The sequence below is a fragment of the Oncorhynchus tshawytscha genome, linkage group LG14 (genome assembly GCF_018296145.1).
Source record: "Oncorhynchus tshawytscha isolate Ot180627B linkage group LG14, Otsh_v2.0, whole genome shotgun sequence".
Taxonomy (NCBI): domain Eukaryota; kingdom Metazoa; phylum Chordata; class Actinopteri; order Salmoniformes; family Salmonidae; genus Oncorhynchus; species Oncorhynchus tshawytscha.
Window position 1 is genome coordinate 488,861 of NC_056442.1, and position 11,672 is coordinate 500,532.

The window sequence follows — 11,672 nt, forward strand, 5'->3', positions numbered from 1 at the left end:
GAGAGATCCTGAGAGTCACACAGGGAACTGTAGAGGACGGTGGGGCAGTAGAGAGAACAGGCACAGAGAGATCCTGAGAGTCACACAGGGAACTGTAGAGGACGGTGGGGCAGTAGAGAGAACAGGCACAGAGAGATCCTGGGAGAGACACACAGGGAACTGTAGAGGACGGTGGGGCAGTAGAGAGAACAGGCACAGAGATCCTGGGAGAGACACACAGGGAACTGTAGAGGACGGTGGGGCAGTAGAGAGAACAGGCACAGAGAGATCCTGAGAGTGACACACAGGGAACTGTAGAGGACGGTGGGGCAGTAGAGAGAACAGGCACAGAGATCCTGGGAGAGACACACAGGGAACTGTAGAGGACGGTGGGGCAGTAGAGAGAACAGGCACAGAGAGATCCTGGGAGAGACACACAGGGAACTGTAGAGGACGGTGGGGCAGTAGAGAGAACAGGCACAGAGAGATCCTGGGAGAGACACACAGGGAACTGTAGAGGACGGTGGGGCAGTAGAGAGAACAGGCACAGAGAGATCCTGGGAGAGACACACAGGGAACTGTAGAGGACGGTGGGGCAGTAGAGAGAACAGGCACAGAGAGATCCTGGGAGAGACACACAGGGAACTGTAGAGGACGGTGGGGCAGTAGAGAGAACAGGCACAGAGAGATCCTGGGAGAGACACACAGGGAACTGTAGAGGACGGTGGGGCAGTAGAGAGAACAGGCACAGAGAGCTCCTGGGAGAGACACACAGGGAACTGTAGAGGACGGTGGGGCAGTAGAGAGAACAGGCACAGAGAGATCCTGGGAGAGACACACAGGGAACTGTAGAGGACGGTGGGGCAGTAGAGAGAACAGGCACAGAGAGATCCTGGGAGTGACACACAGGGAACTGTAGAGAACGGTGGGGCAGTAGAGAGAACAGGCACAGAGAGATCCTGGGAGTGACACACAGGGAACTGTAGAGAACGGTGGGGCAGTAGAGAGAACAGGCACAGAGAGATCCTGGGAGAGACACACAGGGAACTGTAGAGGACGGTGGGACAGTAGAGAGAACAGGCACAGAGAGATCCTGGGAGTGACACACAGGGAACTGTAGAGAACGGTGGGGCAGTAGAGAGAACAGGCACAGAGAGATCCTGGGAGAGACACACAGGGAACTGTAGAGGACGGTGGGACGGTACAGAGACCCCAGGCTGAAAGAAGGGAACGTGTGGATGAAGGTGCTGCTATAGCAGAAACTATTATGGACCAAGCACACACTGCGGATGTGCAGGAGCCTCCAGACAATCCAAGGCGCTACCCAGAACGAAGACACCAGACAATCCAAGGCGCTACCCAGAACGAAGACACCAGACAATCCAAGGCACTACCCAGAACGAAGACACCAGACAATCCAAGGCGCTACCCAGAACGAAGACACCAGACAATCCAAGGCGCTACCCAGAACGAAGACACCAGACAATCCAAGGCGCTACCCAGAACGAAGACACCTGACAATCCAAGGCGCTACCCAGAACGAAGACACCAGACAATCCAAGGCGCTACCCAGAACGAAGACACCAGACAATCCAAGGCGCTACCCAGAACGAAGACACCAGACAATCCAAGGCGCTACCCAGAACGAAGACACCAGACAATCCAAGGCGCTACCCAGAACGAAGACACCAGACAATCCAAGGCGCTACCCAGAACGAAGACACCAGACAATCCAAGGCGCTACCCAGAACGAAGACACCAGACAATCCAAGGCGCTACCCAGAACGAAGACACCAGACAATCCAAGGCGCTACCCAGAACGAAGACACCAGACAATCCAAGGCGCTACCCAGAACGAAGACACCAGACAATCCAAGGCGCTACCCAGAACGAAGACACCAGACAATCCAAGGCGCTACCCAGAACGAAGACACCAGACAATCCAAGGCGCTACCCAGAACGAAGACACCAGACAGACTGGACTTATAAACAAACAAACACAAACAAAAATTAACTGTTCAAGTTCAAATCAAAAGATGCAAAATAACTACAACAAGTTCTGGGAAATGTTTCAGTTGTGGTTTGGTAGAAGTAACTCTGATTGTATAAGAGAAGGAATGTCATGTTCTGTTAATTACTGATGTCTCCTTTAAGAACAGAGCACTGTACTTGCACTAACTAGCTTTAGCAAATGTGAAGCTCCAGTTCACTTCCTTGTATTGGAGACTTTCTTATTATATCCATTAGTAATAAGAGCTAAGACACTACAAAAAGATTCACGAGAATCTTCAGATACCAAAATGGGGTCATGTTTCAAAAAAGTCTAGGAACCCCAGATAGGTCAGCGTGTGGTCAGTAAAAGGGAGATGAAGGCAGCTAGCTATTCACCATCAGCACAGCGAAGTTAGTGGTGTGATTACAGAAACATTGCAGGCCGTCTGCTGAGTGGTTGACTTTGTAGCAGCCAAAGGTGCTCCAGTCTTTCAACGTGTAGTTCCATGACACGCAGGCAAAGTCATAGAGGGAGGTGTTGGGAACAGCCTGAGAAGTGAGAACAGACACAAACTCACTGTAAATCCTTCAGCAAAAGATGTGTACTCACAGTACTCATCTTTTTAAAATTCTCAGTCAATTGTGAAGTCTAACAGGTTTAAGTAAATGTGGGAAAGAATAAATACCAATTATGATAGATTGTATTATGTACAAGACAACATATGTTCCCTATAGCATCAATGGAGAACTTCGATCAGGGGTGTCAAACATGTGACTAAGATAATGAATAACTTCCCAATGCATTTCCCAGAGAATTTGGACCACTATGTGTTTATTGATTCCAAGATAAATCTTACTGTGGGCTTGAAGAGCATCTCAACATGTAACCCAGACACTTGTCCCAGGTTAGCAGAGATGACCCTTCTGCTGGTTCCTGGAGAAGCTCTGAAAGCCTTGGACCTGAAGAACCGGTCGTTTTGGTAGAGCACAAAACCAATGGAGTAGTTTGTGTTTTTACTACGTAAAACTGAGTGGGGTGAGAAAGAGGGGAGAGAGAGAGAGGGAAAAAGAGTGATTGTTGTTCATATCAGAACTTCATATACATGAGTAGTTTGACCTTGCCTTGAGGGCTTATCTCAATAGTGACTCTAAATGTAAATGTTTGGAGAACACAAAGAGCAGTTAAACTCTCTTGGTGAATGCGGAACAAGGAAATTGAAGCTTGAGTTTATACTCTATGTTTGCATACCAACATTGGCTCACCTGGTGTGAATTTCATGACAATCTGGACATCGGTAGAACCTCCTTTGTCAGCTATCAGTTCAGAAGTATTTGTGTTGAGATGAATTCTGTTGGCCACAAAATTACCAGATCTTCCTGGAGAAGGAGATTATTTTGATTTAGCAATTTAAATCAGAACAATATAGTGTTACTTCAGTACCACAGGAGGTGGGTGGCACATTCATGGGAGTACGGGCTCATTATAACGGCTGAAGCAGAATAAGTTGAATTGTATCAAATACATCAATGTGTTTTATGCTATTCCATTCGCTCCATTACAGCCATTAATATGAGCCATCTTCAGCAGCCACCACAGTTCTGCAGTACAACAAATCAAATCCATACCAAACCTTATTGACCATCAGAGGAGAAACATTTGAAAATTGAGAAGTTTTACACAATCTGTCAACTCAGATATAAACTATCACTTTAAATGCCAGTGTGTAGGTTCACTAGCAGTCTCACCCACCAGTCAGAGCAGTAAACTGGATCCCTACTGTGTCACTTGGTACTTGGACAGACTGGACTGCCAGGTTGGGCTGAACCACCAAGGACACATTATTGTGCTGGTCCAGGGAAAACTTCTCCAGGGTCTCTGTGAGGCTGGGAGGGAAACACAGAAAAACATTAGTTTACATTGCACCCATACAGACGCGCACTGAGGCACATGTACACACATAAACTCAAATATATGCAGAAACACACACACACACACACACACACACACACACACACACACACACACACACACACACACACACACACACACACACACACACACACACACACACACACACACACACACACACACACACACACACACACACACACACACACACTCTCCTGTACTTTTGGACAGCGTCTCTCTCCTGTGTACTCTCCTCACTGGCATTGAGCAGCTGACTGATGGTGGTTACAGCTGCCACTGCGATGTCCTGCAACATGATCAAAACCAGGGGATGAACCTCAGGGGTTCAAATCAAATTTCAACTTCAGTAACAACCTCACGTTTCTCTCCAGAACATGTCATAGTCACGACTTGATTTCAAAACATGTTATACCTCTGTGATATTTGCAGACTGAAGCAGTGTGTTAGCTATCTGAGCTGCTGTGGTGATGTTGTCAGCTGACAGCCGCTCTGGTTGGGAGGTCAGGATCTGAGTACTGAAGGCTAACTGTCGTAAATCACCTGAACTGCTGGAGATCTGAATAGGGAGAGACAAGGATTTTTATTTATTATATTTTAGTATTGATTTTCAACAGAACATTGTATAAGTTGCAGCAACATCCTGAACCAGCTGCATTAAGTACTGCAGTGCATCTCCTCCTCATGGACTGCACGAGATTTGCCAGTTCTTGCTGTGAGATGTTACCCCAATCTTCCACCAAGGCACCTGCAAGTTCCCGGACATTTCTGGGGGGAATGGCCCTAGCCCTCACCCTCCAATCTAACAGGTCCCAGACGTGCTCAATGGGATTGAGATCCGGGCTTTTTGCTGGCCATGGCAGAACACTGAAATTCCTGTCTTGCAGGAAATCACGCACAGAATGAGCAGTATGGCTGGTGGCATTGTCATGCTGGAGGGTCATGTCAGAATGAGCCTGTAGGAAGGGTACCACATGAGGGAGGAGGATGTCTTCCCTGTAATGCACAGCATTGAGATTGCCTGCAATGACAACAAGCACAGTCCGATGATGCTGTGACACACCGCCCCAGACCATGACGGACCCTCCACCTCCAAATCGATCCCACTCCAGAGTACAGGCATCGCAGTAACGCTCATTCCTTCGACGATAAACACGAATCCGACCAAACCGCGACTCGTCAGTGAAAAGCACTTTTTGCCAGTCCTGTCTGGTCCAGCGATGGTGGGTTTGTGCCCCTAGGCGACGTTGTTGCCGGTGATGCCTTACATCAGGCCTACAATTCCTCAGTCCAGCCTCTCTCAGCCTATTGTGGACAGTCTGAGCACTGTTGGAGGGATTGTGCGTTCCTGGTGTAACTCGGGCAGTTGCTGTTGCCATCCTGTATCTGTCCCGCAGGTGTGATGTTCGGATATACCGATCCTGTGCAGGTGTTGTTACACGTGGTCTGCCATTGCGAGGACGACCAGCTGTCCGTCCTGTCTCCTGTAGCGCTGTCTTAGGTGTCTCACAGTACGGACATTGCAATTTATTGCCCTGGCCACATCTGCAGTCCTCATGCTTCCTTGCAGCATGCCTAAGGCACGTTCACGCAGATGAGCAGGGACCCTGGGCATCTTTCTTTTGGTGTTTTTCAGTCAGTAGAAAGGCCTCTTTAGTGTCCTAAGTTTTCATAACTGTGACCTTAATTGCCTACTGTCTGTAAGTTGTTAGTGTCTTGTTCCACAGGTGCATGAATTGCTTATGGTTCATTGAACAAGCAGGGAAACAGTGTTAAAACCCTTTACATTGAAGATCTGTGAATTATTTGGATTTTCACAAATTATCTTTGGAAGACAGGATCCTGAAAAAGGGACATTTCTTTTTTTGCTGAGTTCATGTGGCTCAGTTGGTAGAGCATGGCACTTGCAATGCCAGGGTTGTGGGTTCAAAGTATGAAAATGTATGCACTCACTACTATAGGTCACTCTGGATAAGAGCGTCTACTAAATGTAAAAATAAAATTTTACGTAAAACACAAAAAATATAAAATAATGTTTCTCATCACCTGTTAAGCAGAATAAAGGAACAGAATACATGATCTAAAGGTAAAAGCCAGTTTTTGCTGATCTTCAAACTGTAAGATCCACTCCTCATAATGATGACTGTAACTGACCTGAAGAACGCTGAATCAAGACTGGTCATAAATCAGGATAATAAAAAATATGCATAATGACTTACATTTCCTAGAATGTCACTGAGGGTTAATTCACACTGCAGTTCATGAGGAGAACCAAACATTGGAGAGCCAGTGTCATTCAAACATCTTGCTGAGGCTTTTGGTAAACCGGCTGGAGGAACCAAGATGAACAGATACTCAAGGTTTTGTGTTACCTAATACAACATTAATTAGGACTGTAACAGACAAATACATTTTTGTAATTTCAGGTGAATAAAAGTGGTGAATAACATACCACTGGTTGTCTTCTCATCACACAACTCTTCTGAATAAGCAGACCAGCCAACCGTTGTTCTTGGGAAGGAAAAATCACCAATGATGGTGGAATTGCAGAAATTCCCTATAGAAGGAAAATGCATTTCAACATGGAGCAAATGTATGACTGAACATGAAATATACATTCTGAATGTGAGATCCAAGGAAAAGTGTTGTGGACTGTGAATGTGAGATCCAGGGTTAGGTATAGTAGCGGAGTGGTGTGTACTGTGAATGTGAAATCCAGGGTTAGGTATAGTAGTGTAGTGGTGTGTACTGTGAATGTGAGATCCAGGGTTAGGTATAGTAGCGGAGTGGTGTGTACTCTGAATGTGAGATGCAGGGTTAGGTATAGTAGTGTAGTGGTGTGTACTCTGAATGTGAGATGCAGGGTTAGGTGTAGTAGTGTAGTGGTGTGTACTCTGAATGTGAGATGCAGGGTTAGGTGTAGTATTGTAGTGGTGTGTACTCTGAATGTGAGATGCAGGGTTATGTGTAGTATTGTAGTGGTGTGTACTCTGAATGTGAGATGCAGGGTTATGTGTAGTATTGTAGTGGTGTGTACTGTGAATATGAGATCCAGGGTTAGGTGTAGTATTGTAGTGGTGTGTACTGTGAATGTGAGATCCAGGGTTAGGTATAAATGTGTAGTGGTGTGTACTGTGAATGTGAGATCCAGGGTTAGGAGTAGTATTGTAGTGGTGTGTACTGTGTATGTGAGATCCAGGGTTAGGTATAGTAGTGTGGTATTGTGGAGTGGAGTCTGAATGGTAGATCCAGGGTTAGGTATAGTAGTGTAGTATTGTGGAGGAATCTGAATGGTAGATCCAGGGTTAGGTATAGTAGTGTAGTATTGTGGAGGAGTCTGAATGGTAGATCCAGGGTTAGGTATAGTAGTGTAGTATTGTGGTAGTCTGAATGGTAGATCCAGGGTTAGGTATAGTAGTGTAGTATTGTGGAGGAGTCTGAATGGTAGATCAGGGTTAGGTATATGTGTAGTATTGTGGAGGTCTGAATGGTAGATCCAGGGTTAGGTATAGTAGTGTAGTTCTGTTTACTCTGAATGTGAGATGCAGGGTTTAGGTATAGTATTGTAGGTATTGTGTGGAGTCTGAATGGAGATCCAGGGTTAGGTATAGTAGTGTAGTATTGTGGAGGAGTCTGAATGGTAGATCCAGGGTTAGGTATAGTAGTGTAGTATTGTGGAGGAGTCTGAATGTGAGATCCAGGGTTAGGTATAAATGTGTAGTATTGTGGAAGAGTCTGAATGGTAGATCCAGGGTTAGGTATAGTATTGTAGTGGTGTGTACTGTGTATGTGAGATCCAGGGTTAGGTATAGTAGTGTGGTATTGTGGAGTGGAGTCTGAATGGTAGATCCAGGGTTAGGTATAGTAGTGTAGTATTGTGGAGGAATCTGAATGGTAGATCCAGGGTTAGGTATAGTAGTGTAGTTCTGTTTACTCTGAATGTGAGTTCCCGGTTTAGGTATAGTAGTGTAGTATTGTGGAGGAGTCTGAATGGTAGATCCAGGGTTAGGTATAGTAGTGTAGTATTGTGGAGGAGTCTGAATGGTAGATCCAGGGTTAGGTATAGTAGTGTAGTATTGTGGAGGAGTCTGAATGGTAGATCCAGGGTTAGATATAGTAGTGTAGTATTGTGGAAGAGTCTGAATGGTAGATCCAGGGTTAGGTATAGTAGTGTAGTATTGTGGAGGAGTCTGAATGGTTGATCCAGGGTTAGGTATAGTAGTGTAGTATTGTGGAGGAGTCTGAATGGTAGATCCAGGGTTAGGTATAGTAGTGTAGTATTGTGGAGGAGTCTGAATGGTAGATCCAGGGTTAGGTATAGTAGTGTAGTATTGTGGAGGAGTCTGAATGGTAGATCCAGGGTTAGGTATAGTGTAAGTGTGTGGATGTACCCTCTGAACAGGTCTCTCCGGTCCACTCATCAGGACAGATACAGACTCCACTCTGCAGCTCACCACCGTTGATACAGACCAGAGGAAGGCTTGAGGTGGTAGAGGTGGAGATGGTGGTGGTGGTAGAGGTGGTAGGAGAGGTGGTGGTGGTGGTGGTGGTAGGGGTGGAGGTGGTGGTGTTAGACGTGGTGCTAGAGGTGGTGGTGGTGGTGTTGTTAGACATGGTGGGAGAGGTGGTGTTGGAGTTGGTGTTAGACGTGGTGTTAGAGATGATAGGATAGGTGGTGGTGGTGTTGGTGTTAGACGTGGTGTTAGAGATGATAGGAGAGGTGGTGGTAGAGTTGGTAGGAGAGGTGGTGGTGGTGGTAGAGGTGGAGGTGGTGGTGGTAGAGGTGGAGATGGTGGTAGAGGTGGTGGTGGTGGTGGAAGAGGTGGAGATGGTGGTGGTGGTGGTGGTGGTGGTGGTAGGAGAGGTGGTGGTAGAGGTGGAGGTGGTGTTAGATGTGGTGTTAGAGATGGTAGGAGAGGTGGTGTTGGTGTTAGACATGGTGTTAGAGACGATAGGAGAAGTGGTGGTGGTGTTTGAAATGGTAGGAGAGATGTTGGTAGAGGTGGTGGTAGTGTTGGTAGAGGTGGTGGTGGTGTTAGAGATGGTGCTAGAGGTGGTGGTAGAGGTGGTGGTAGTGTTGGTAGAGGTGGTGGTGGTGTTGGTGTTGGACGTGGTGTTAGAGATGGTAGGAGAGGTGGTGGTGGTGTTGGTGTTAGACGTGGTGTTAGAGTGGGTAGGAGAGGTGGTGGTGTTGGTGTTAGACGTGGTGTTAGAGATGGTAGGAGAGGTGGTGGTGTTGGTGTTAGACGTGGTGTTAGAGATGGTAGGAGAGGTGGTGGTGGTTTTAGAGATGGTAGGAGAGGTGGTGGTGTTAGAGATGGTAGGAGAGGTGTTGGTAGAGGTGTTGGTAGACGTGGTGGTGGTGTTGGTAGAGGTGGTGGGGAGACTGATACTGGTGATAGGAATAGAGGTAGGGTAACCAGTAGTTGGAAGACCAGTAGTGTTTATGTAACCAATAGCTGGAGGATCAGTAGTAGTTAGGTAACTAGTAGTTGGATGACCAGTAGTAGCTGCAGGGTATTCAGTAGTTGGAGTGTCGGTAGTTGGAGTGTCAGTAGTTGGAGTGTCGGTAGTTAGATCATCAGTAGTTGGCATGTCGGTAGTTGGACTGTCAGAAGTTAGATTATCAGGAGTTGGAATGTCATTAGTTGGAGGGGCACTAGCTGGAAAGTCAGGTGTTAAAGGGTCATCAGTAGTTGGGATAGTTAATGCAATGGTGGTTGGAATGGCAGAGGATGTGGTGAGATCCCCCTGTGGAAAAGAGACTTTAAAAAAGATAATTAGTAAACCACATAATTCAGTAAACCACATAAACAAGGATACATAGTGTCAGTTCCTATAATCATAGGAGATGATCCATGCTGTTCCAGTTTCATTGTGTCTGCATCAGTGTAGAAATGTTTTCTACTATAGTTTATGAGAGAAAGAAATCTTTAACACGGTTGACATTTGATAGCAAAGGCTACTCTGTTATCAACTGTATCTGAGACCTGACAGTAGTCTATTCACAGTCTGTAAACAACAACTTAACAATACATCTAAATAGTGTTTGTATAAAAATAAAGTCTGAAACAATGTCTTCATTGATGCTATTGTATCCCTTGCAGCAAACAGACAAAATATCAATCAATCATTGACTATAAACCAAACGTTAAAATGTATAAAAACACACGGTAAGGTCATATATTGATAATAATCAATTGATAAGTTAAATGCATCATATATTTTTGCACATCTGAATTGAAAGCAATTTTCCAACACAATTCTCAATCACAGAAGACTCTTAACAACAGCATCAAACACTGAGTATACCAAACATTAGGAACACCTTCCTGATATTGCGTTGCACCTCCACACACTTTCGCCCTCAGAACAGCCTCAACTCGTCAGGGCATGGACTCTACAAGGTGTCGAAAGGGATGGTGTCCCATTTTGACTCCAATGCTTCCCACAGCTATGTCAAGTTGGCTGGATGCCCTTTGGGTGGTGAATCATTCTTGATACACACAGGAAACTGTTGAGCATGAAAAACCCAGCAGCATTGCAGTTCTTGAACAAAATCAGTGGGCCAGGCACCTATTCCCATACCTGTTCAAAGGCACTTAAATCTTTGTCTTGCCCATTCACCCACTGAATGGAACACATACACAATCCATGTCTCAATTGTCTCAAGGCTTAAAAATCATTCTTTAAACTGTCCCCCCCCCCCTTCATCTACATTGATTGAAGTAAATTTAACAAGTGACATTAATAAAGCATCATAGCTTTCACCTGGAATCACCTGGCCAGTTTATGTCATGGAAAGAGCAGGTGTTCTTAATGTTTTGTTCACTCAGTGTATGTCTGAACATCTTAAACCACCCTGAATGAATCAAATATATAGCAAGTCTTACCTGTAGCAAAGACAACCATAATCCATAGCTCCTTCATCTCTGCTGTTTCCAGTCATCCAGTGTCAGCAGACTGCACATTATTAGACCGTCTGTGGGTCTTATGCTGCTCTCCTCCTGTCACAGAGACTGCAGTAACGCGCAGATACCAGTTAATTATTTACTTTTGATATTAAGGGGGAAGTACTGTACATTGGCTCGAACACAACTCACATTGTCAACAGGATCAGTAAAGACACACACAAATAAGTCAGCTATGTGACAGGATGAATAAAATGCACCACTCAACCAATAGCATTAACCTTCTCTATGCAAAACCTTATTGGTTGCAGCAGGGAAGTTACAGTACAGTGCATGTTTAGTTTGTTTGCCCTAGCACTACACAGTTCATTCAAATAACCAACTCAAGATTTGATTATTTGAATCAAACTACAATGACCTAAACCACATCGAAACTGTGTTGAAATTATAATTGTATTTTTATTTCACCTTTATTTAACCAGGTAAGCTTTGTAACTGCGACCTGGCCAAGATAAAGCATAGCAGTTCAACACATACAACAACACAGAGTTACACATGGAATGAACAAACATACAGTCAATAATACAGTAGAAAAAAAAGAAAACAAAGTCTATATACAGTGAGTGCAAATAAGGTCAAATAAGGGAGTTAAGGCAATAAATAGGTCATGGTGGCGAAGTAATTACAATATGGCAATTAAACACTGGAATGGTAGATGTGCAGAAGATGGATGTGCAAGTAGAGATACTGTGGTGCAAAAGGAGCTAAATAAATAAATACAGTATGGGAATGAGGTAGATAGATACGAACAGGTGCAGTGTTCTGTGAGCTGCTCTGACAGATGGTTCTTAAAGCTAGTGAGG

At 45.1% G+C, this 11,672-nt stretch overlaps 1 protein-coding gene across 1 annotated transcript in view; it reads right to left on the reverse strand.

Annotated features, from left to right (window-relative positions):
• The window catches only part of LOC112230583 (adhesion G-protein coupled receptor G7-like), a 31,143-nt gene extending 22,631 nt beyond the window's left edge, over positions 1-8,512 (reverse strand). The window contains exons 1-9 of the mRNA XM_042296630.1: positions 8,290-8,512; positions 6,351-6,455; positions 6,118-6,227; positions 4,314-4,457; positions 4,102-4,187; positions 3,722-3,855; positions 3,235-3,348; positions 2,829-2,998; positions 2,368-2,520 (exon numbers count right to left, since the gene is read on the reverse strand). Coding sequence (XP_042152564.1) covers positions 2,368-2,520; positions 2,829-2,998; positions 3,235-3,348; positions 3,722-3,855; positions 4,102-4,187; positions 4,314-4,457; positions 6,118-6,227; positions 6,351-6,455; positions 8,290-8,512 — 1,239 coding nt within the window. The remainder of the gene's footprint in view (positions 1-2,367; positions 2,521-2,828; positions 2,999-3,234; positions 3,349-3,721; positions 3,856-4,101; positions 4,188-4,313; positions 4,458-6,117; positions 6,228-6,350; positions 6,456-8,289) is intronic.
• Positions 8,513-11,672: the final 3,160 nt, after the last annotated feature.